General features: G+C 32.3%; 3 protein-coding genes across 7 annotated transcripts; 2 read left to right on the top strand and 1 right to left on the bottom strand.

Annotated features, from left to right (window-relative positions):
- The first annotated feature begins 182 nt into the window (after nucleotides 1–182).
- On the top strand, nucleotides 183–9,699 carry fcer1g (Fc epsilon receptor IgFc epsilon receptor Ig). Its single transcript, NM_001100106.2, has 5 exons — nucleotides 183–281; nucleotides 4,446–4,543; nucleotides 5,883–5,921; nucleotides 6,870–6,899; nucleotides 9,485–9,699. Exons 1-5 carry the CDS (start codon nucleotides 224–226, stop codon nucleotides 9,545–9,547), a joined length of 288 nt encoding a protein of 95 aa, NP_001093576.2. The 5' UTR covers nucleotides 183–223; the 3' UTR covers nucleotides 9,548–9,699.
- On the bottom strand, nucleotides 2,786–26,673 carry LOC141375337 (putative C-type lectin domain family 20 member A). 3 transcript variants are annotated; one of them, XM_087260778.1, is made up of 4 exons: nucleotides 26,286–26,673; nucleotides 18,605–18,697; nucleotides 17,704–17,768; nucleotides 14,451–17,369 (listed from the first exon to the last, which is right to left on the bottom strand). In XM_087260778.1, exon 4 carries the CDS (start codon nucleotides 17,164–17,166, stop codon nucleotides 16,387–16,389), a length of 780 nt encoding a protein of 259 aa, XP_087116904.1. In that variant the 5' UTR covers nucleotides 17,167–17,369; nucleotides 17,704–17,768; nucleotides 18,605–18,697; nucleotides 26,286–26,673; the 3' UTR covers nucleotides 14,451–16,386. The 3 variants fall into 3 exon arrangements, 2 of the variants coding, with proteins under 2 accessions (XP_087116904.1, XP_087116905.1); XR_015495449.1 differs by lacking the exons at nucleotides 14,451–17,369; nucleotides 17,704–17,768 and adding an exon at nucleotides 2,786–2,925 and having other exon boundaries at nucleotides 26,286–26,608; XM_087260779.1 differs by lacking the exon at nucleotides 17,704–17,768 and having other exon boundaries at nucleotides 14,451–17,110; nucleotides 26,286–26,608.
- Nucleotides 19,142–21,025, top strand: LOC147843086 (uncharacterized). Of its 3 annotated transcripts, none has more exons than XM_087260785.1 (6): nucleotides 19,142–19,402; nucleotides 19,678–19,747; nucleotides 19,947–20,033; nucleotides 20,146–20,277; nucleotides 20,392–20,534; nucleotides 20,719–21,025. In XM_087260785.1, exons 3-6 carry the CDS (start codon nucleotides 19,952–19,954, stop codon nucleotides 20,743–20,745), a joined length of 384 nt encoding a protein of 127 aa, XP_087116911.1. In that variant the 5' UTR covers nucleotides 19,142–19,402; nucleotides 19,678–19,747; nucleotides 19,947–19,951; the 3' UTR covers nucleotides 20,746–21,025. The 3 variants fall into 3 exon arrangements, with proteins under 3 accessions (XP_087116911.1, XP_087116909.1, XP_087116910.1); XM_087260783.1 differs by having other exon boundaries at nucleotides 19,675–19,747; nucleotides 20,719–21,024; XM_087260784.1 differs by having other exon boundaries at nucleotides 19,142–19,747; nucleotides 20,719–21,024.

Below are 26,673 nucleotides of genomic sequence, written 5' to 3'. Positions count from 1 at the left end.
TCAGCGTAATATAAATAAAAGATAACTCAGCTTTTTTCTCCTGCTTCCTGTTCGTCACTCGAGTGGGGGAGGTCTAAAACTTCAATACGGACATCTTTTCACCACAACTTCCCTCTCTGTGTGTTCCTGTGATGTGCTTTTTGTCGTGCGTTCTTTGAGAGTTGTGTGTCCAGTAGCTCGAGCGAAGCCCAAGTGTGTGTTGTCTGTGGTGGTGCTGCTGCTGATGGTGGTGCTGATGAAGATCTTCTCTCTTCTGTCTCTCTGGTTTTTCGGCAGTGCTGGTGAGTTTTCTGTGCCATCGCTTTTTACAGCAACGAGGAATTAAATGCTGCTATAAAAATGACTGAATTGGAGAAAAACGATTTGGGTCAGAAATGAGTGTTTTCATGCTTAATATTGGAGTGTAGTGTATTACATTAACGATCATTTTTTCAGGTGGCGCCTGAAATGCTTTTCGATTTTGTTTTTAAATGTGTGTGTTTATATATTCATTCATATATAAATACAGTAGTCAAGTGGACCAGATCTTTTGGATAAAGTTGTCCTTAAACTATTAAGCATTTCCTTCTTGTCAGTTTTGAAAACGTATATAAGCTTCAAATATTGACGACTGCATATCGTACAAAATCCTTGTCTGAGTTTGTGATGGTTTAGTTTTTATTAATATTTATATTAGTTTTGTTTGTAAGCTGTTTAATATGTATGATATGTACACTGTTAATGCTGGCTTTCACACAATCCCTTCAATGTTGCTTCAACTCGGTTTTAAGTTGATGTGAACTCAGGTTGTACCCTAAAAATCTCAAGACGTGTGTTCTTTCAGCTCATTTTAAATAAGTAGTTTGAACAACCCCTAAAAATCGATGTATTTTTTGAGTGTATTTAATATGTGCCGTTAAAATGTGCTGCAGTTTGTGGCATTATTGTAGTCCGCGTTAATATTACAAATATTAATAGTATTAGGAAGACATTTATTTCCCTTAAAGTCAGATATATCTGCGTTTGATAGACATATCTGTGTTTACAATACACTAAAAAAAAGGACTTTTGCTACTATATATTTAAAATAAATTGAAACAACTCAATTCTTGAGGATTTTTGGGGACAACTTAAATATTTTATGTTTAGTCCACTTAAATTTGTAAAAATGATTAAGTTAACATAATCACTTTGTCTTGGGACAACATGAATTGTGTGCAAACCAGCATTTTCTACAGTGTAAAAGGATGCCTCTATCAACATTTTGCATTCGAGAAATGAAGTTTGCTGTTTGTTCAAATTACTTTCATAAAATAATTGAATCAACACAATTAAACGATCAACTTAATTGTTTTATGTTCAATCCACGTAAGTTCGTAAAAACAATTGAGTTAGCGTAATCACTGTGTTGGGACAACATGAAGGAATTGTGTGGAACCCAGCATTTTTAAGTGTATAAGGATGTCACTAAGAATTGTGTGTAATCAAAAACTGAAGTCTGCTGTTTGTTCAAACTACTTTGAACTACTAAAATGAGCTGAATCAACACAATTCTCCAGATATTTGAGGGGACAACTTAAATATTTTATGTTCAATCCACTTAAATTAGTAAAAACTAGTAAATTAACTTAATTCCATGATGTCTCACTGCCAACACAAATCAGTTGTGTGGAGCCCAGCACTTATCACAGTGTGTGGATTATATCTTTAACATTAAAGTATGCAATAATTCCATATTTTGAGGCTTTTATTTATTACTTATTTTACACTTTACAATAACATTTCCATTGTTTACAATAAAAATACTTTTAGTTTATTTTTCTTAAACCTTTAACTGCCCCAACAAGGAATAAAAAAATGTTTGCATTGCATTTCTTAACTGCTTATGTCCCTAGTTAACACACTTGATGCATTTTTCCCCTCAACACATCCCATAATCTAAAAAATATCAACCTCTGACAAATGGTTAATATTTCGGTTTATGTTAAAAGTACTGGAATAATATATCTACTATAAAAAAATGAGAAAATATGAAGTGTAAGATCAATTTATTTAAAAAACAATCAAAATCAAAGATTTTTGAACACTAAATCACCTTTATTTTTAGCTATAAAAACTGAAATCAAGTGTAGTAGTGCAACAGGATTAAATAGTTTTATTATTTTATAAAGCCACAATGCTGTGTAGCGTAAACTATTGTTAAAAAAAGTTATTCTTTAAAAATGGTCAACCATTTGGTAGTGCAGGCAGTTACAGGGTTAATGAAACTTCACACTAAGGTTTTAGTTGTTAACAAAAAGAAATACTTGTTTCTGTAGACGCCTTTTAAAATGTAACCCATTTAAAAATACAATGCATATTTTTGTAGCTTGCAGTAAGTAAAGTTGGTGATCTCTTTATAAACAAACCGTTAGAAGTCTATATTTGGTTTGTGTCTATACGTTTGGTCTCTGTTTCTTTTTTCGTCGAGTCGAGCCTTTTCTGAACATTGAAGTGGTGAAATGAAACTTTGTTGCCAGGAAGTCGTCTTTTTGCCATTCTGTAAACAAGGCTTGAATCAGGCAATATGACCCTTTACCTAACAACGGCTTGGCAAGTGTTTGAATTAACAAAACTAATGTTAAATGTTAATGTAAATGAGTGTGTTTTTCTTCTGTAAAAAATTAAATAAAATGTATGTGAAAATGGTGGCAGTGCTTAAATGCACAGTAGTTTCTCTTTGAGCTTTACTGGTCAGTGTTCACTTCTCTTTTGCCTCTAAGTGAAGATGCTGCAGTTTCCTTAAAATAAATAGAGACTTTTCCTCCTATTATTTCCTTTGCGTTTTATTGCATGGCTGTAATTTCCATAATGACCAAAAATTGTATTTGGTTAAAATAAAGGTTACTGACACCAAACATGTCATCAAGTTGCGCAAGATGAGAGGCAGAAATCATGCATCTTGATCTAAAAGAAAAAAAACTACATTAATTTTTTGTCAGAATGTTGCGCTATAGTGGGCTCATTAAACCTGCACCTTGTAAAACACATTAGTTGATGCTTGTCGTGCGTGGTCATGTGGTCACTCGAGTCTTCCATTTCCATGAAAAGAGAAGTAACACTTATTTTTTTCTTTTTTTGTTTGAAGGATCTGATACTGAGACGAAACGTGACCTCTCACAACTCAAAAAACCCATTACTGTTTCCTAAAAGTCTGATTTCGTTATCAACAGCTATGTTTTCTGTTTGTAATAGCAAAAGGTGCTATAGCTGGACACTGACTTGAGTTATGAAGTACAATATTTTCACAATTTGAAGTTGTGTTGGTGTTTTTTAATCATTTGAGGTTATTCAGAGTGTAAACAAAGTGATGTCAAAACTTTCATGCGTTTATTTCTTATTGAATAATTAAGTTGTTGTTATTATTATTATGACTAATTAATATGCGTTTATCTGCATTTTATCTACATTAATTAACAAACATCATCAAATAACTAATGCTTTGACACTAATAGCTCTAATAATGTGATGCATCAAATTTAATGAACCACAATCATTTATTAAGTGTAAACTGATCAGAATTAGACCCGCTGTACGCAGCAGTGACCTATAAAACTCAGACTGTTTCATTTCAGTTACACTTTACTAAAAGGTTCCAGTAGTTAATGAATGTATTTACTAACACGAACAGACAATGCATTTATTATTACTACAGTATTTATTCATCATTGTTAATGTTAATGAAAATAGTCAAGCATTGTTAGTTTTTGCTAACTCGCACGCTTGGACATTAATAAATGCATTTGAAAAATGTTAAAATGGACACACTAAAAACAAAAAAAGCTTTTATCACAACTTCTGTTGATCAAAACTAAGTTAATCATGTTTCAACTTTAATTTGTTTTAAATATATATTTTATTTAAGCTTTTTTTTTTCTTTTTTTTTTTAAATAAAAAACAATACAAAGGAAATCCACTGGTATAAACATAGAATTTTTTTTTAATTATTAGATATAAAAATAAAATATATTATTTACCAATCAAATCATTACTAATGTTTAAATGTCATTATCAGAGTGTGATCAATTGTTCAATAAATGGTTGGTATACCACTAATCAATTTTGAGGAAATCCAGAAAAGGTTGCCGTACCGTTTGAAATTGTTGCTGAAATTTTGGTTCCATGGAGCATAACAAACTTAACATTGTTATTTTTCTTTTTATCTATAATTTTTATAAGTTAAACAATTAAAAACTAAAGTTCAGATGTCCCAAGGTTAAGTTGATTTAACTTAAAAAATCTAAATCATTATTTTTTGTTTACAGTATATGAAGGATGATTACAAATTCTGCATAATTAATGTTTATTCTTAGTTCATGGGAGTACATTTATTAATTATTATTATTAAACATAGACATTTGCAGAGTTTCTAATTGTCGAAGAAGAACTTGTTGCTCAGTATGTTCAGTTTCTTCCCTTTTTTGCAGATGCGATGAGTCTGAGGGAGCCGCAGATCTGCTATATTTTGGACGCGGTGCTGTTTGTCTATGGGATTGTTCTCACTGTCCTGTACTGCAGAATGAAGGTACTCTAGATGTCCTCTAATCATGTCATTCACTCTGTTTTATCAAGTAATCATATTATCATTGTATATCATTGACTGTGTGTTGGACTCTCAAAGGCGAATTTCATAAATGTACTTACAATATAATACACAAATTGTAACAAATTATTTAGTTGATCAGATCACTTCACTGAAAATGTATTATATAAGTAGATGGCACTTTTTTTGACAGATGGTCTTTATTGTAAAACTGCAGGTTAACTTTGTACAGTATATAAAGTATACTCATTAACTCTTTCTGATCTCTTTTGATTGTAATTTAATAAAGTGCACATTTTGTACAGTAGTTAAGTTACTGTGAAAAGCAGTTGCAGTTTTTGTTTGTTTGTTTGTGTTTTGGTAACACTTTGCAATAAAGTCTCATTTAACATGAAATAAAACACTTGATTTTCTTTTTAATTAATATTAGTTAATTTTGATTAACACTTTTGCTTTTTATTTAAATATAAAACCGAAGCTACAATGATCTAATAATGAACTTAGCTTTGATTATTAACCAACATTAACAGATCAATAAATACGATAACCTTTAAATTTGACATTCTTAATGTTAGCCAATTCATTTTAATAATGCATTTATACATATTTAATGATTATTAAATAATGTTTACAAAGATTAGCATGCACTGAAACAATTAATGAAGACCAAATTATTATCCCTCCTGTAAAATTTCAATACTTTTTCAAATATTTCTCAAGTCGTCTCAACACATTCTTAAACAGTGTTTCTAATAGCTAATTTCTTTAGTTTTTGCCATGATGGCAGTAAATATTTTTTTACTAGCTACTCGTATTCAGCTTGAAGTGCAATTTAAAGGCTTAACTTGGTAAATTAGATTAATTAGGCAAGTCATTGGACAACAGTGGTTTGTTCTGTATCAAAACTTAGAAAGCTGCTTTTATTCCAGCCAAACAAAAGAAATGAGACTTTCTCCAGCAGAAAAACAATTATATACAAATTACTGTAAACATTTCATTGCTCTGTTAAACATAAAAAAAGAAATTCATAGGAGGGCTAATCATTTTGCCTTCGTGTGTATTCATACACACATGGATGTGTGCGTTTGTATAACAAAAGATTCAAAGTAAATCGGCACACTGCCACTTTAGCTCTCAAAACAATTTTTAATGTCAATATTACAACGTTTCGACCGACATGGTCTTCATCAGGTTTTGTTTTAGATTTTCTAGTTGTGCGCACATTTCTGTTGTTTTGTGCGTTTGTATAACAGCCAACAATGTAACTAAATTCAATGTCTTATTGCTGTATTTATTAATTAATTTGTTTTCTCCCTCACAGATGCGAAGTAAACAAGAACCAAAAAGCTCATATTCAGGGGTGAGACTGACTGTTTGTTGACAATATAGATTTTATATTCAAACATTATTGTTAATCTCTGTAAATAAATATTTAAATCTGTGTTATCTGTTGTGTTGTTTACATGTGGATCACTCTTTTAAAAAAATTAAGCAAGCACTTCAAACTTATTATTTGGTCAATTATCATTATTATATACACTATTTTGTGCTAAATATTAATTATTAACATACAATTTCTGAATATTTGAAATATTTGATACTGTCCAAACAGTCAAATGAACATTTACTCTACAATTAAACATTTAATACAAATAAAGTATGAATCTATTAATGCTAAGTTCCTAAAACCGCTAACAACTTTGAAGTGCTCTCATAATTTTTTTCCATCAATATGTTTACATAATATATATTTTTCCTAGAAAAACATTTTTAAATGTATTAAAAATAAATGATAAGAACTGCACAAAAAAAACAGTGTGCCATAAACACACATGACTTTTTAATAAGGTCCAGTAAACTCAGCAGCAGACCTTTATATTAATATAACTAATAACTATTATTATAAATATTAACATCCATCAATGAACACAAGCGTGAGCTCAACAGTACAAGCTTTTTTTTAATCAAATTGGTGTGTAAATGCTCTGCTATATGTTTTAATCTTTAAAATAATTGTTTTAGATACTCTTTGCTTCCACTTCACACTTACAAACGTCCTATTTTGAATGTGTGAAGTCCCATCTAAAAATGTGTGAGCATGAGCACGCAACCCTTTACATGATATCTGAACCCATATAAAGCACCCAAGAATGTTTCTAATGCTTAAAAGTGTCACTCTATAAATATAACGCAGCGACACACTGTTTGAACTTCAGCCAAATATGAGAAGCTGCAGCTCGTTCTGAATGAGTGTCATCTTTATTCTTTCAGCTTTTCTAATGTTTTTAATTGATCTGTTTGTTTACAGAAGAAAGATGCCGGTGAAGGGGTGTATGAGGTACGATTGTTTTGTTGTGGTTTTTAAATGCTCACTCTTTCTGTAAATTTGACCTTTTTGGTTTAAGTGTGAATATTCTGCATTTGTGCTTTAATTTACACGGTCCTCTTTACTGTGCATTTATACATTTATGCAAGTTAAACATCATCAAACTAAGATTTATTTTATATTGTATAAGATTTCATTGATACTTGTATATCAGGGTAATTATAGTAACGTAAAATTAGGTTTTTATAATGAAGCATAATAAAGTAATACTAATAAGTAATGAATGTTTGAAATTAAGCATATATTTAGATTATTATTTATCTACCTCTCTGTCTGTCTTGCTATCTGTATATCTGTGCATTAATAAAACAAACAAGTAAATACAAGATATATTAAACCATTATATATATAATATAATATAATTTTTTATTATTATATATGAGCCATTTGCGCACTGGTTAAAACTGAAATAACTGAGACTTAAAAAGTAACTTGACTAAAAACTTGCCATTAAAAATTAAAGTATTAAGTAGTTGTGTTAAATATAAAACGTATCGTTAATACTATAGATATAGTATAGATGATATATGCAGTTTCTATGTTTATGCGTCTGTATATATACAGTGCTCAGCATAATTGGGTACAGCCCATTTTGAAAATGAATATTTTTATCCATTTCAGTGAATATAGGTCATACATTTTGGTCCATTTGAACAAAACAGATTTATTAATATTGTTTTATATATAAATATATATGTACACTCACACACACACACATATATATAAAGTAATGTTTTATATGTAACGTTTTTCTTGATACTTGCTCTTTTTTTAATTATTATTTTGACTTAATATTATTATTCTGTTCATCTTTATTTCTATAGCACTTTTATAATGCAGAGTGTGTCAAAGCAGCTTAACCTAGAAGTTCTAGTAGATTGAAACTGTGTCAGTCCAGTTTTCAGAGTTGAAGTTTAGTTCAGTTCAGCGTGGTTTAAATTTCACTGCTGAAAGTCCAAACACTGAAGGGCAAATCTATCAATGCGCAGCTCCACAAGTCCCAATTTGGGCTACTAATTTTGGACTATTATCACAAGTTATTTAGTTAGATTAGTTCCAGATTTGGCTTCAGTACTGACTTATATAATGTATATGCACACATATAATATTGTAAAGCATTCTACAGAAAATATTACTTGTATATGATGAGCCCTTTATATGTATGCACTTAAAAAATTATTAAATTAAAAGACTATAACAGACTGTAACAATTGCAAAACCAAAACAAAGTAATGCATCAGAATTTTAGTAATGCTAAAATATTCCTATTATATGCATTGTGCATGTGTTTATCTACATAAATAAAATGGTACAAACATAACTATAAAGACCAGGGGTGCTCAATCCTGTTCCTGGAGATCTACCTTCCTGCAGATTTCAGTTGCTACCCATATCAAACACACCTGAACCAATTAATTAGGACCTGAACATCACTTGCTAATTACAGGCAGGTGTGTTTGATATGGGTAGCAACTGAAATCTGCAGGAAGGTGGATCTCCAGGAACAGGATTGAGCACCCCTGATATAGACTGCCTGTATGTCATCAAATTACTCATTTTAGAAAATCTAAATTACAAATCTATCTATCTATCTATCTATCTATCTATCTATCTATCTATCTATCTATCTATCTATCTATCTATCTATCTATCTATCTATCTATCTATCTATCTATCTATCTATCCATCCATCCATCCATCCATCCATCCATCCATCCATCCATCCATCCATCCATCCATCCATCCATCCATCCATCCATCCATCCATCCATCCATCCATCCATCCATCCATCCATCCATCCATCCATCCATCCATCCATCCATCCATCCATCCATCCATCCATCCATCTATCTATCCACACATTTATATCTAAAACTAATGATTTGTTGATGATATTCTTCCCACACATTTATAAAAAAGCTGCAAGTTAACAGAACTGTAAACTATACTCTCTTTGTCATCAAATTAATAATTGTATAAAAGCTAACAAATCTACAGAAATCTAATCTAAAAACTACAAGTTAATAAAAAACTACAAGTTTATAACAAAGACAAAGCAAAAAAGACTGCATTTAAAAACAACATTTTAAATATTAAATGTGTAACCAAAGACTACCAAAATATCCATCTGTCTATCTGCCTATCTTCCTATTTAATTCAATCCATGTCTATTACTATAGCGATTTTACAATGTCGATTGTGTCAAATCAGCTTAACATAGAAGTTCTAGTAAACTGAAACTGTGTCAGTCCAGTCTGTATTAATTTTCCACAGCACAAATGTGCAGTATATGCATTTATATCTACTGGATGCTAAAATACCAGCATTTAAAAAGCATTCCTATGTAATTCTTCATATTTTTTTCAGACATAAAGACATTTAACTCTAGTGTTAAAGTGGCCATAGTGTGGTGAAGTTCCATTAAATGTTGATGGCGTTAGTCAAAAGCACACGAAACGAGTGGTGTGGTTTATGTGAGTTTCTGATGAAATGACTCTCTGCCACATCCTCTCTTGTCTGTCCTTTCACACCTCAGGGGCTCAAACCTCATGAAACGGACACATACGAGACCATCAAGATGAAATCCGCCAAAAAATGAGACTCGCCACCAGAAGAAAAAAGCCACCATCATCTCAAAACATCATGTAAATAAGCTGTTGACCTTAAGAAAAGGGTTTAAAGAGATTGTTCCAAAATAATATAAATGTTTTATGAAAAATGTTGGAGTCATTGACTTTGGTAGCTGGAGACAAAAAACACCATGGAAGGCAATAGCTATGCTGTTCATCCAAAGATGCAAGTCAGAATTATGTACATAAATGAAATATTACATTAAAAAGTTGCGATTTAAGTATAGTTTGCGAACAAAATTGTCTGTTCTTGAAAACAGGTGGCAAATATTAAAGAAAAAAATTACATTTGATTTCCACACAATTCCTTCATGCTGTCTCAAAACAAATCAATAAGGTTAACTTAATTGGTTTTACAAATTTAAGTGGATTGAACAAAACAATTATTAATGATGGAATTTTACAATGACCAAAACAACACTTCAGATTATAGTGTAACAGTGTTATAATGTGGTCGGTCTGCTGATTTGTTTATTGATGCCGTTCCATTGTGCTCTTCTTTATCACATGATCTAGTTAAACAAAAATCACATGACTTTTTGGATGTCCATTATATAATTTATCACAGGGTATTCGGGGGATCTTAAAAAGTTTTAAAATGTCTTAAATCTCAAAAGCTAAATTTTAGGCCTTACAAAGTTTTAAATCTACTGGAATATTGTGTTGTAGGCCTTTTTTAACAGGTCTTAGTTTTTTCTTTGTTCATGTATTGCTACCCAATCATGGCCACTGAAACCCATACAATCACCAACAATCCATCTCAATAAAACTTTTAACTTTTTATTTAAAATAGCATGTAATTTTTTTCCTTACATTAACATTTGCTTAAAAGTTCTCCATTTGTTTACTGCTAGGGATACTGACCTGACCTATATATTTTCTTTATTATTAAATGACTATTATTGTAGACTGAAGTAATTGACAGCTCCTTTATGGTTTGTTCTATTCTTGGTAAGGGTTATAGGTTGGCCCACACGGAATCTGCACACGCAGAAATCTGCAAATCTTTAGCTCATCATGGAATTATTTACTTGTGTATATGTGTGTACATTTATATTTATTCAGTTTATAAATTAATTTTACCAATATTATTGACTAATATGAAAATGTTCATATGATTTATTTACAATACAGTTTGTAAAGCAATATTTCCTGTCTTTTAGTAGATATTATTATATGAAAAACTTGTTTTGTTTACCAAATAAGTGGATCTAATTTGATTTGCATTGTAAATAATAAATAACAAGGTATTGTTTTTGATTTCATATATTCATATTCATAAATTAAGTTTTTAATTATGATACTCCCAAAATCATTCTGCAGAAATCTGCAGATTCTTCACAAAATTCTGCGCAGAAAGCAAAAAATATCTGCATATTCTGTCTGGCCCTGGTTATAGGGTTTATAAATGGATATATTTGAAAATTACTTTTAAAAAATCAAACAAAACTATTAGTATTGTATTATTAAATATTTTAAATTTTGAATATCTTTTCTAATTGGGGTTTTTAAAAAAATCCTTAGCGTTTATCCCTGTATTAGTCTGAAATTTAATTCATGACGGTCTTAAAGTTTTCAATTTAACTTGGTGAAAGCTGCAGGAACCCTGTATTAAGTAAAAGTGTTTCCATATTAGCTCATAATTAGCTCAAGTTGATCCTACTTAATTGAGCGAATGTTTTTATGTGCATTTACAAAATGTATGCACATCTTGGTGTTTCCAGTGGTTTTCCAGTCCATTTCCATTTCTTAATGTGATGTTTCAAAATGCACATAAAAATAGATGGATGAAAACAGCTATTGGCTACCAGTTCTCAACATTCTTTAAAATATCTCCTTTTTGCGTTCAACAAAAGAGAATGATGGAAAAATGTATATATTTTTTGTGTGAACTCTTTATTAGTTTCATAACATAATAACATTGATAATCACATATGCTAAGCTTTTCAATTAACAAATCCTCATATTTTAATCAGTTTTATTCATTTAAAGGATTGTGTTTGTTTGTTTTTGTCATTGTTGTTGATGAATGTATGTTTCTGTTGGCATTTCTTTAAAAAGTGAGATGTTAACTATCACTCTGAGTGTCAGTATTTTCACTTCCTGTTTGGCTTCTAAAGCAACATGCCAGTCCGAGTCATTTCCTGTTTAAAGAGCACATGAGCTGGTCTGAAGCCGCGCGCCTCTGACCACAGGTGTGAGAGTGATGGTGGAAACACTGCCTTTCTTTCCATTCAGCTCTGAGACAAAAGCTGTTTGTTCTTTTTCATGAGAAAACAAACGTGTGTGTGTGTGTGTGTGTGTGTGTGTGTAGCACAATTATACAGCAGTGATTGTAAGAATTTACTTTAAGAGTTAAGCTATAGGCTTTTATGAGAAGAGTTTTTTGGTATAACATTTTACAATAAGGTTCCATCAGTTACATAAAAAATGAATTATGAGAACTCCCATATTTATTCATTTTTTTAATGTTAATAAAAATTGCTATTCATTCACTGTAAAAAGTGAAAACTTTAATTACTCTGTTTGTTACAATTGAATGAATTAAGTTTGACTAACTTAATTTCTGACAGATTTCAGTAATAAACTAAGTTTTTTTACTTCTAAGTTTTTAAATTATTTTCTTTTCATGTTACTAATAATACTCCTATTACAGTACAAATAATTTCCTTCCTGTCCTCTTCTTCCTAAAGTTGGAAAACATTAGCCTGTCTAGAGGTTCATCTAACCTGTTTTTAAAAAATGGGGACCCATTTAGGAACTATGTCCAGGAACACTTTTTATTGTTAAATACAGAGCAAGTCCTTGATGCAGCAAATTGATTCTTTTTCTTTCCTAAGTGCAAAGTAGAGTGTATTGTGTGATTGTACAATTGTAGTTTTTGTTACGCCACATTATTATTTACCTTTTTATTTGTTGGTATGTTTCGTTTATTTCTTTTTTTTTCATCATTGTATGTGCTTAAGTTAATACTATCTATACTTTTTGAAATACAATTGTTTTGTTTTGTATTATTTTTTGTTTTAAAATATAATAAATAAAATTATTTTTAAAAAACGAATAATTTCCTTCCCATAATAAAAATACTATTATTGTGGTACTTATAATTTCTATGGGAAAATACAGTGCTCAGCATAGTTGTGTACACCCCGTTTTGAAAATGAATGTTTTTCTCCATTTTCCAGTGAATATAGGCAATGTATTTTAGTGCATTTAAAGAAAACAGATTTATTAAACAGATATATTAATAAAAGTAAAGTTTTAGTCACCAAACATATTTAGAAATTGAAAGATAATACAATTAAATTCAAGCAAAATATTGCAAATAAATTACAGCCAATTTCTACAAAATTTTTTTTGCTTCTCTTGATTTTTCCTCTTTTTTAAAAATTTGTATTAAATATTTTTCTTAGACAAGTAAATTTGTGTGTACTAGTTTTTGGACAGTTATCGTAAGTTATTTTGTTAAATAAGCTCCAGATTTGGCTTCAGTATACTGACTAATCTAATGTATATGCACAAATATGATATTGTATAGCTTCCTATTAAAAATATGAATTTAAAAGAGAGATTTGTGAGGGGTGTACTTATATATGCTGAGTACCGTAATAAAAATAATTATTATCTATTTTGTGGCAAGTAGATGTATTAATATTAATTACTATTAATAGCGAACAACTGGCCATAAATAAATGGCGAAAACTTGTTGGTGTATACACCTAAAAGAACTAACTTATTTTATTACTGAAAACTGTCATAAACTAAGTTTGTTTACCTTAATTCATTTAACTGTAACATGTCAAAGAAATTAGTTTAAATTTTACACTGTAAAAAATGCAGCGTTCCACACAATTCATTCAGTTTGTCCTACCACTAATCGATTAAGTTAACTTACTTTACGTTTAGGTGGATTGAACATAAAACAATTAAGTTGTCCCAAAAAATCTCAATATTTATGTTGTTTAAGCTCATTTTGCATAAGTAGTTTAAACAAACAGTAATTTTTAAAGTATTTGTTTTGGTGTACGCTATAAAAAATGCTGAGTTGCACAAAAATCCTTCATGTTGTCCCAACACAAATCGATTTAGTTAATTTCATCATTTTGCAAAATTTAGGTGGATTGAACATAAAACAATTAAGTTGTCAAAAAATCCTTTAAAATTGTGTTGTTTCAATTCATTTTTAATAAGCAGTTTAAACAAGCAGCAAGTAAATGTTAAGTGTAGTCGCTGTTACTCAGAGCGCACAATTTTGGGTTTAATAATGAAATTTCAAAGTAACATTAGCTATGATTAATAAATTCTGTAGCACTTTAGTTTATCATAATTTACACTATTAGCAACTTGCTTATTATCTGCCTGTTATTAAGATATTAACTGTGTTTTAGTACTTAAAATATAAGATTTTATACTAGCTAAAATTATCCCTAATTCTACACAATTTCTATCAAACCAGAGTAATGGCTTACTAACTGTTAATAAGCCTACTAATTGTTTATCGAGCTTACAGCTTTAGTTAATGATTTGTTAATTGTGTGAATTGTACATTGTGAAATAAAGTGTTACCGTAAACTTAGTACAGGTATTGTTCATTCTTAGTTCATGTTAGTAAAAACATTAACTAATGGAGCCTTATTGTAAAGTGTAGCCAGTTTCCCTTTTAATTTATACTAAAACTTTGTGTGGTTTGTGAGGTTGTGATGATACCTTTTATGCTCAATATTTAATGTTGTCATTCTGAAATGGTCTCATTTCATGTTCAAAATTTATTATAAGTACTTTATTTTCTTTGTAATGCTGTGGTTTAGATATTTAAAAACAAAAACAAAAAAACAAATAAGGTTTTTTCAGTTCTTTTTTTTTTTTCTTAAAAAAAAAAAACTATCCTACAAATTCTGTCACCATTTACTCACCTTTCACTTAGCGCAAACATGTTTGAGTTTCCTTCTTCTGTTGAACACAAAAAGCACATTTTTAAACCTGTTGGAAACTGGTAGCCATTGATTTGTATAGTATTTGTTTTTCCTATGCTATCAATGGTAACCAGTTTCCAACATTCTTTAAAATATCTACTTATGTGTTTAACAGAAGAACTCAAAGCTTATGGATGAGTAAATTGAGATTAAATGTGGGGAACTATCACTTTAAGAGTGAATTGGAATTTGTTGGGGATACATTGGTGACACAATCCTAATGTCTGTGAATAAACGGATCAAAGATTAAAAAGGGATTTAAGCATCAAAACAAGAAGTGAAATAAAATTAAATGTTTTTTCAGCACATTAGCAAGTGTCTTTTCTTTGAATGTTTTTTTTATATTTTTAACATGATACACAGAAAACATCAGCTACATGTAAATGTCAACCAGTGTAGCAATAATATTGTACAATTATAAAATGTTTATAATAATGACATAATATAATAGAAAATGTTTTAAACAGTGAAATGATGATGTCCATTATAAATGTTTGTAAATGTTCCTTTGTGTAGCAGTTCTGAATGTACATGATGCAGCAATAACATCTGAAATCAATTAATTATTAATACATGTTTTAATGACTGTCAAATGTTGAAACTTTTCGCTTCATTTATCAACAGCTTCAGCAAATGAATGATTTGACTACTTAATATATTTACAATAATGTTGTTTTTGGAAGTTTTAAATAAAAATTATTAAAAAAAACTTTTAAATCTTGTATTTTTTTGTGTTTGAGTTCAACAGAGGAAAATAAAAGTTTGATACCACAGAAATTACTTACATTTATTATTGATGTACATTTATTACTATGTAACTTTTCTTTGAATTACTTCTGTAACTTGCACTACTTGACAAAAGTTTTGTCCCCTATCCAAGTTTTAGAAACAACAAATAATAACTTGACTTCCAGTTGATCATTTGGGATCAGAAGTGGCTTATATGAAAGGCAAAGGCCTCTAGATTACACTTTTTTACCAAAATAAAAATATGATTGTGCCTTGATTTTTAATTATTAAATTAGGACATTAAGGTCTGACTTTGCTTGACAAAAGTCTTCCCACTTAACAGAAATAATATACAATATAGAATATAAAGTTATGCTGCACTGAATAAAATAATGAATATTGTGTATGACTCCCATGAGCTTAAATGACTGCATCCATACATCTCTGCAATGACTCAAGTCACTTATTAATAAAGTCATCTGGAATGGCAAAGAAAGTGTTCTTGCAGGACTCCCAGAGTTCATCATTCTTTGGATCCATCTTAAATGCCTCCTCCATCTAACCCCAGACATGCTCAATAATGTTCATGTCAGGTGGCTGGCCAATCCTAGAGCACCTTGACCTTCTTTGCTCTCAGGAACTTTGATATGGAGGCTGAAATATGAGAAGCGCTATCCTGCTGAAGAATTTCTCCTTCATCCACTCAGCAGATCTCTCACATGCCCTCATTCTGAATGTAATCCCAAACCATGATTTTTCCTTCACCAAACTTGGCTGATTTCTGTGAGAATATTGGGTCCATGTAGATTCCAGCAGGTCTTCTGCAGAATTTGTGGTGATCAGGATGCAGTTCAACAGATGATTCAGTGGAAAAACTAGGTCAAGTTATTATTTGTTGCTCTTACAAGGATCGACAACAAGACTTTTGTCACACAGTGTATTATATAACTCTTATTATGTAATCTTTTCTTCACTTGCATTTCTTTAAAAATCCCCTAGCATTTTTAAGTGTTTCTAAATGTTTTTTTTTCTGTTTTATATCAAATTAATTCGAATTTTAATGTTTGATTCTTTAGTGCTTCTTCCATTAAAGTGAACAAAGATTCTCAATCCTCATCTTCTTCAGACGTCCCTTTAACTCTCTTGACGCACAGAAAGTTTAGTCTCTGATCACAGTTTGTGGGTTCCCAAACCATCTTTTTTAAATCCAGAGCTCCGCATCTCTGATCCACAACCGGACACTGGAGCTCTCCCTCTGTAGACCAGGCTTCATATTCAACAGTTTCCCCGTCCACCCAAAGCCACTGGCCCACAATGAAGCGCAGACCCATCCAAACCGCACGGGTCTGGGCCGGAGCGCTTTTATTCTGCGCCTCCCTCATAGCCACATCAGAAATCAGATGACCCAGATCCATGTTGTTATGTCTACAGTATTGCAAAGCCTCATCCCAAGTATATCTCCGCTGCATCAGGATCAGCTCGAAGTTCTCCATACAGAAAAACGGTATCGGTACAAGACAAGCCATATTGTATGCTGTGCTACTGGATTTGGAGATCGCAACGCATTGTTCGTGTAAAGTATCAGGTTGTCCGGTGTGCCACGGTATATCAGTGGCTTCTTCACCTCCAGTCCATCTCCACACCGATGGGCTTTGGGAGTCTCTGTAAAGCCCGATCCAGTAAAATCCGAATGTGATTGCTGGATTTTGAGAAATCACTGTCAGTTCGGAGTAAGTGGCGATGGATAGGTCATCGTGGTCTTCCATGCAGTGTATCTGGGCTTCTGTCCACGTCATTCCCTTCTTCACATAAAAGTGTTTTCTGAAGATGCTGGTGGTCAGATTAAAGAGGCTTGAAAGGAGAATTATAGTTGCCAAAGCCTTCATTGTCTCTCTGTTGGTGTGTCCGCTAATGTAAGATCAGTTTTCAAGTGCACTTTTACTTAGGTGATTTGTTGCCACACCTTAACAAAAGATTTATTGCTCAACAAACCAATAAAAAAAGAGCCTGGGTCAATTAAAGGCTTGGCTCCTGTGGTTTTGCACACTGACCTCTCTGGAAGTGGTTGATTTATCAAAATTTGATTTGCCTTACAAATGTGTGGAGGAAGTGGAAATGAACTTTTTAATACACTGAACAATGACTCATTGCATTTACTGCATTTTTAAGGTAAGTGGTTGCAACCTATTTATATGGGCTGAATCGAACAAACAAATTAAGTTGAACATTAGTAAATTTAATTTGTTTAAATTCAACCAATATAAACAACACAGACTTATTCTGAAAACGTAGTCCTATATACATTTCTGGAGAGTGTGAATTGTGTAGCCAGAATTACGTATGGCTGCATTTCATCTTTAAAAAGAATTTCATACAGTGGGTATGATGCTGTTCCTTTTCGCACTTTCCAGCTGACTGCTTACTTTCGTATGGACGGCTTTTCCACTTTTACCAGTTTGTCCAGTAGCTCCCCATGTAAGTTGGTGGACTTGAGTTGACCACGACAATGGGGTTCGAGTGAATAACAGTTCCAGAAAGTGAGTAAGACAAAAACAGAGAGGCCAAAAAGTAAATGAAACAAGTAAATAACAGAGTGAGAATGTGGTAAAATCTGAAAACGTGGTAAAAATCAGGCAAAAGCTTAGCTTTTTCTGGATTGCTTTTAAAACTGTCAGTCAACAGTGGCCTCTGGTGGAATTACACAAGAAGACCAGGTGCGAATGGTACTCGTGAGAGAAATTTGAGATTTCAGGAAGCACACACAGCGGCCTCTGGTGGATTCGCAAAAGCGGCAAAAAAAATGTTCCTCCTGGGGCGTATTTGCCGCTCTCCAGAAATGTATATAGTGGTACAGTTTTGAGAACGAGCCTGTGTTGAATATAAACTGTTTGCAACCACTCATCTTAACAATTTTTTTTGTAAATCCAATGAACCCTTTTTTCAGTGTAGGTAACTTTCATTTCCTCCTTGAGCATTGTTAGTAAAACACCAGCCTGTTAATAAAAATATATGTACTTTTCATGATTTTGTCAGTACTTATGTTCTTTTGAGTAGTCATACTGTTAAAATATGTTAAAAAAATGTTTGAAAAATATATGTTTAAAATATAGTTAAAAACTGTTGTTTTTTTGTTTGTTTGTTTTTTGTCATGTGGTGGTCCTAAGCTGGTTTTGACCAGCAAAAAAACAGCTCAAATCATCAAATGACCAGCAAGAGCAGTCTGGTAAACACAACTTGATAGTACTTTCAAACATTTGTTCCACAACTGCCCAAACTGCTCTAAAATCAATAGCAAAATTTGTGATTAGAAGATTCAAAACTTACATGCCTCTCTGTTTCTGCAATATGGATCAACGGTGTTGATGACATCACTGTGCTCTTCTGCTTCTCAGATGTTCTGTCCAGTTGTTCCGCCCCCTACACAACAAATGAAGAAACTAAAGCTGAAATGAACACTCGGTTCTATTTGGAAGGACTCATCCCTATGCCCTAATTCCTTCAGAGGGACCCTCCGAAGGGATTAGAGACTAGGAATGAGCCCTTTCCAATTGATTGCAGTCTGAAACTCCGAACAACTTCCCTGCTCAAATGATCATGGCCTGAAATGTCCATCAGTTGCATTTTTCAAAATTCTTGATTCTTTACAAGCCAGATTTTTGCTGCGTCCCAATTCGCATACTTATACTACACCCTAGAGGTATGTAGTTTTTTTCTTGAAGAAATATATATACTTTTCAGTGTGTACAGAAGAATAAGCAAGCTTTGGAACATACTGCTTCGTTAACAGATCGTTGTGTTGCTTAGTTATGAGCCCTGTCATTCATTCACACATCATTCACATTTCTGTCATATCCAATTTCCTACACAGCAAATTTCTGGAGTTGAAAAATTAGGAGTTAGGCAAAAAAGTGTGAAAGAGTTAATTTTTTTGAGTTTATTTTTAAACTTTAACACAATTTTGTGTTATGGGATACCCCTTGCTGTGTTGTATTTTGGAGTTCATTCTCTGGTGTTCAGAAACGTGCTTTAACTCCTTACTGGAGTTACATTTTTAGAAAGTCCGCCATTACACAACTCTGCTGAGCAGCACATGAGAACTGGAGTTATGTTCTTCGTTGTGAGGTAGGTAAAAGTGCATTGTTATACAATTCTAAAAGCTTTTTCTAAATGTTGGATGTTTTGTAGCAGAAGTGTGTTTTGCTGTAGCTGTTTCATTTTGTACTGTTAGGCTAGTGACTGCATGTGGCTAACTTAGCATAGCATGTTAGATTTTCCAATGTGGCTGTTTTGTGCAGTTTTTAAAAAAAAAATTTGTGGATGTGAACAAGCTAACTCTAGCTAATAATCTTTTCTTCCCCTGTGTTTCTAAAAATGTGTGTTCTGCTGTCAAAAAGAAGTGGTAGGCCTACTTGATCAGATGGAGAAACCTGCTGTTCACATTTCAAATAGGCTAACTTACACAACGAGGTAATGTCATTATCTTTTATCCAGCAATAGAGCTTTATGTCTGTAAGATTTAATGTGTAATATTGCTTATGAAATGTTTTGGATTGTATCATGATTTAGTCGTGACCGTGAGAGTATGCTGTTTTCAGCTATATTTACATTACATTTTCCATCACACTAACATAAGTTGTTAAATAACATTTATCTTTTTTATTTCAAGCCACGATGCTGATAAAAGTGCAATTTGGAGGCAAGAAAAAATATATTAAACTGGAAGAAGATTGTTTCTTGGATTTTTTCAGTGCGGGTGAGTTTTAGTGTAACAAAGAGTATTTAAAAAAAAAAAATAATAATAATAATAATAATAACAGTCATTTTGAAATTTATTTGATAAATTATACATTGTTGTTATGTTGTAGTCCAGCACAAGTTTGTGATACCAGAGGAGACAGCATCAAAAGTCACAGATGACCATGGAGTTGTTATTTCCATGGGGATGTATTTCAAGAGCTTGCAACAACCAAAGAAACATGTCATCCACACTAATGATGGTAGGTTATTTAAGAACATTTTTATAGATTTTGAAAGTTGGTCTCATGACTCAGAGTAAAAGTGTGCATTTCAGAACCATTTGCTGAGACGTGTTGTTGTTGTTTTTTCATCAGATTTGACTGTCCTGCAGCAAGGGGCTGTTGAAGTGCCCTCCTCCCCAAGTCTGACAGATACATTGTCTGTGTCAAGCAGTTTGAGCAGCAGTGATTCTGGATCTCAAATTATTCAACCTTTAATGGGCAGTGTGCAAAAAAATGTAAGTTTTTTTAAAACTTCCATATACATAGATATTATACCGTAAACATTACAAAATAATGTTACAAAATGAATGCATTTTAAAGTAACAAATAGTATAAACACAGTTATTAGATTAAGTTTTTTTTGTTAAAAAGTATTAATTTTGGTTATTTTTCTAAATACTTTTTTTTTCTTCGTTTCAGAAAATCGAGCAAATTCTAACTTTATAGCCAGCAGAGTTGACTGTGATTAAGGAGTATGACAAGATATTTTTTTGCTGCTTTTGATTCCTGTGAAGTTAATTTTATATAATGTAATGTGTTGATTGTCTCATGCAATTTTACTAAGCCATTGGTTTTAGTTGGCACTAGCTGCTAACATATATTAATTGTAAATGTTTTGCTGTTAGATTTAATGCTGTGATGACAATTAATTTCAAAGTGTGTACATCGATAAAAATTCTAAATCTAATGTGTGGATTTGCATGAATAAAAGCAGTAAGTAAAGAGTATTGCATCAGTTCAGTCATTTTCAGTTATTTTATATATATATATATATATATATATATATATATATATATATATATATATATATATATATATATATATATATATATATTGTTTGAAGTACACTTTAACTCTAAAAAGTGTTACATTTTAATTTTGGTAAGGAGTTTATATTATACCCAAATGTAAAAGTACTCTTTGTAGGATTACAATTTTAACTCCAGAAAGTGTTATAATCTAACTCAAAAAAATGTGTTAAAATTCAACTCCAAAAGCAGAGTGATTTTAACTCTGAATGGGAGTACATTTGATGGTCACGCATGTACACTCAGATTGAGTTGATTTTGACTCCCAGGGAGTTTATTCCAAAGACCAGAATTTGCTGTGTACCTTACTGCAGAAGCAGCAGCAGGATAATCTCCCATTCATACAGAGAAATCTCTATAGGTCTTTGAATAATTATGAATTCAGATGTTAATATCCAAATGCATCTGTATATAAGTTCAGTATTGTTGTTGCAGATGAAACATAACACAGAAGATGTGATTTAAATATTTTCCAGTATGCTAGATATTAACAAACACTTATACAAACATCTTTACAGAAGCCTCTCTACTTGATGGTTGGTCTCGCACATCCATCATGTTTGTAATTTATTTACAATTTTCATCGCGTTTGTAGTTCTTATCGAATTCACGTCTAATGCAAAATGTACTGTGGGCAATATCAGCTGTTAAAATATGGATGGTTCTACACTTAAAATTTTTTTACCGAAAATACTAAACCATTAGGTAACCTTCGCCATACTCTTTTTAACATACTACAATTTAAAACTAGTTCTTTTTTTAAATACTATTTAGGATTGATAGTTTGTGAATTGGGATGCAGGATATGTTTGGAATAAATTTAATATGGCACATTTATTTCACTCCAAAGTGATCTTCGAATGGAAATTTATTGTGTTGGGAAGCACTGTTAATTTGTTCACACAACTAACAATTCTACAGTATATTATTTTAACAATATTCTTCAGCATATCTTCATTTGTTTTCAACAGAGGAAACTTAATCAGGTTTTGAACTATTAGGGTGAGTAAATAATTTAATTTAATTTTTCTTTTTGAGTGACCTATGCCTTGAAGGTAAACAGTTGGCAGAAAAATAAATCATTTAAACACATTATAAAATAGCTGGCACCCCAAAAAGAGGACAAAGCTTATTAAAGAGTTCAAAGTAATACCCTGGCCAAACTACTCTATAGTTTTCTAGATCAATTTCCTCAACCCTGTTCCAGAAGGCACACTAACAGTCTATATTTTGGATGTCTCCCTTATCTGAACTATTCATTTCAGGTTTTGGAGTCTTTTGTTATGAGTTTATAGGCAGAGATTGAACATGTGCACTACTGGTGTGCCTTCAAGAACATGATTGGGAAACACTGCTCTAGATCAAAATCTAGTTTAGCATCTGTGGTATGTGCCGGACCAAGAAGTTTCATCCATGTTGTCTAAAGTGTCCCCTAAGTTGCTCTCTTTTAAGTCCTTCATACAGAAGAGCTCTTGTAAGTGACCAGTTTGAAGAACACTTCAATATGACGCTCATGATTGTTCTCACTCTGAAGTAGGAGATTGAGACATGCTTTTGATGAGCTAAAAAATAAAGAATGTATTATGTGTATAATACACACTCCAATATTGCACTTAAAGTATGTCAGTTTTGATTTCGCATATGACTGCAGGATGTTACATGGGCATAATCTGACCCATTTTTGGGTTTCCTGTCTGTATCAATGTCAGCTTCATCTAGGTCAGTCATTACTGGACCCTAAAAATTGAGAATTATTTATATATGTTATGTTCAGTTGAACTCAGAATTATTAGCCCCCCTTTGATTTTTTTTTTCTTTTAAAAATATTTCTCAAATGATCTTTAACAAAGCATGGACATTTTGACAGTATGTCTGATAATATTGTTTCTTCTGGAAAAAAAATCTTGTTTGTTTTATTTAAACTAGAATAAAAGCAGTTTTTAATTTTTTCAAAATTTAAGGTAAAAATAATTAGCCCCTTTATGCTATATTTTTTATAGATGGCCAACAGAACAGAACTATTATTATTCAATAACTTAGCTAATTACCCTAAACTGCCTAGTTAACCTAATTAACCTAGTTAAGCCTTTAAATGTCACTTTAAGCTGATTACTAGTTTCTTGAAAAATATCATGTCAAATATTATTTACTGCCATCATGGCAAAGATAAAATAAATCAGTTATTAGAAATGAGTTATTAAAACTATTATGTTTAGAAATGTGTTGAAAAAAATCATCTCTCGATTAAACAGAAATTGGGGTAAAAAAAAAAACAGTGACGTTTTAAACTAATTTCAAGAGGAGCATGTGCTTATGATTGACCCAGCTGGTCCACATTAGTTAATCATGATCCTCCAATCAAATGATCCCAAGTCACTAATATATCCTCATTTCCTCTCTACAACTACCTTCGTCTGGAAGAACCTGAGCTCAATCTCCCCTTGCCCTGCGAAAGGGAGCTAAGTGTGAAATCTTGAAACAGCGGGGGTAAAAATTTAGGGGTTTAATAATTATGATTTCAACTGTACATTAATGCATAAATGCATGAAGAACTTTTAAACAAATATTATTGTAAGGATACAAAGTATAAAATTAAAGCATAATAAATTATTAGCCCCTTTAAGCTATATTTTTTTCGATAGTCTACAGAACAAACCATTATTATACAATAACTTGCCTAATTACCCTAACCTGCCTAGTTAACCGGCGAGGCAGTGGCGCAGTAGTTAGTGCTGTCGCCTCACAGCAAGAAGGTCGCTGGTTTGAACCTCGGCTCAGTTGGCGTTTCTGAGTGGAGTTTGCATGTTCTCCCTGCCTTCGCGTGAGTTTCCTCCGGGTGCTCCGGTTTCCCCCACAGTCCAAAGACATGCGGTACAGGTGAATTGGGTAGGCTAAATTGTCCGTAGTGTATGAGTGTGTGTGTGTGGATGTTTCCCAGAGATGGGTTGGGGCTGGAAGGGCATTTACTGCGTAAAAACTTGCTGGATAAGTTGGCGGTTCATTCCGCTGTGGTGACGCTGGATTAATAAAGGGACTAAGCCGACAAGACAATGAATGAATGAATGTTAACCTAATTAAGCCTTTAAATGTCACTTTAGGCTGTTTATGTGTAAATATTGTGTCATCATGGCAAAAATAAAATAAATCAGTTATTAGAAAATGAGTAATTAAAACTATTGTGTTTAGAAATGTGTTGAAAAAATTGTCTCTCCGTTAAATAGAAATTGGGGAAAAAAGTAAACAGTGGGGCTAATAATTCTGACTTCAACTGTATATGCTATATGTCATTTTTCAGAAATAAACAATTGGAATGCAGAATCGCAGGTTTAGAAATGCACTGCTGTGTTGATCTGGTCAAGTCGTTCATGAGAACAGTTTACTCTCACATCAGTATAATAATGGCATATTTTATTACTTTATAAGAATATAATTTTTTCAAAAGTGATAATTAGTAATATTATAAAGATTTACCATCTACTACAGTTTGTTTTTTTTTATTTAGGAGAGACAATAACTTAAGATGACAAACACATTGATTTAGAACTCCTTTTCAAATATTCCCCAAATATCTGAAGGGACTCTGAAACTGTGACTGAAACACTGGTGTTTTAAACATCATCTGAGAGGCAAATCAGACGATGCAAAGAAATATCGTTTAACCTTTAAACTGCAGGGCAACACAATTAGACAAATTCAGATTTCCCTCAACACATGAAAACACATGTAAAACACATGTAAAAAGGAAACACATGTAAACGGCTTTCACGTGTAAAAACAGGATTTGGTAACTGTGTGCATGTTTTCCAGAAGAAACAAAACACTGTGTGTGCACTTTCAAAGCAGCTGAATAATTCCTGTTTTAGCATGTAAATAACAACTTTCTGCAACACAATTACACAGGGATGGGCCAGTATAAGATTCTGACGTTATGATAACCTTAAATAAAAATATTACAGTTTTACTCTATTGTGATTACTGCTCTAAAATAATTTCTTTTAAATATGTGTAGAAAACCACCTTTTCCCCCCTAATTGTACACAATAATTTTTATTTTAAGAATTTTTTTTGTAAGAGTAAACATGTCAGGCTAAATAATTCAAATTAATCATTGACTTCTGCTGTCTTCATTTACAATTACAACTTGAAAAGGCATCTTCGGATATTTTTCTCTTCTTTGGATATGAATAAGCCACTGCACTGTTCAGGTCTATAGAATGATTGGATGTTGGTGCATAAGCGATTTGTTTTTCAGATGTTTCCTGAATCGGGGCAACGCGGTGGCACAGTGGGTAGCACGTCCTGCCTCGCAGCAAGAAGGTCGCTGGTTCGAGCCTCGGCTGGGTAAGTTGGCATTTCTGTGTGGAGTTTGCATGTTCTCTACGTGTTCATGTGGGTTTCCTCCAGATGCTCCGGTTTCCCCCACAAGTCCAAAGACATGTGGTATAGCTGAATTGGGTATGCTAAAAATTGACCGTAGTGTATGAGTGTGTGACTAAGTATGTGTTTCCCAGTGATCGGTTGCAGCTGGAAGGGCATCCGCTGCTTTAAAAAATATGCTGGAAAAGTTAGCAGTTCATTCTGCTGTGGCGACCCCATATTAATAAAGGGAATAAGCCGAAAGGAAAATGAATGAATGAATACTGACCAGTAGTTTTTGATGGGGATGGTTCTTTTCTAATGGAGATACTGCCCAGAAAACTAAATAAAATAGTTCTTGCACAGGACTGCTATGAAAATCAGTGCGTTTTTAAAACCTTGATTTTTCCAAACTGTGAAAACCTTGAAACTGGTTATTGTCCCATGCCTATCCTGCCAAAACATCACTTGTATTTATCAATGTGTTTTTGTTTATCTATCTAGATGTTTATTTTTTTATCATTAATTTAAATCTTACTAAACATCTCAGTGAATCTGTTTCACAAAACTAAAAAAAAGCGATTTGAATGAGGATTGAACAACCAGTGGAAGTAAATAATATCAGTAAAATCATAGACTTTTAGGCTATGTTCACATGACAACGTTGTATACCTATTGTAAAAATGTTTCACGTTAAAACAGCGTCTTCAAAACGTTCCGTCTTTCCACACTTTACGGATGAAGCCTCAGCAAACACCACAGAAGCAACAACAACACAAGCACATAGGCTACTACTCCACCATTGTGTTTGTTTGCGCTTACCTTCAAGTCACACCTCTCTAGCCAACCATTCACGCACATGAAGTCATCCTTTTCGGGTGTTTACACAGACGAAACCACGACGGACTTTTAGCTTCCACTTTTCAGTTCCAAAACGCGGTTATCGGGTAAATGAGAAAGCTAAATGTAGGCTTTTAAAAGCTTAAAATGTTGACTGAAAACGTACGTGTAATTGTTTATTTCAAAGTTACCATATTCCTTTAAGAACTTGTAATATAGGCCTACCAGTTAAGGACTTTTAATACAGCATCCATTTTAAAATCAAACGTCTCAATGTGGGAGAGTGAAGTTTTGTAGGAAGAGATAGGAAGAGATTTCTCTTGCAGAACAAAAAATAGTTTCATTTTTTTCTTTATTATTATTATTATTA

This window comes from Danio rerio, chromosome 7 (assembly GCF_052040795.2).
Source record: "Danio rerio strain M-AB ecotype USA chromosome 7, GRCz13ab, whole genome shotgun sequence".
In the NCBI taxonomy this organism is placed as follows: Eukaryota; Metazoa; Chordata; class Actinopteri; order Cypriniformes; family Danionidae; genus Danio; species Danio rerio.
This window is presented reverse-complemented; position numbering and strand designations above follow the sequence as displayed.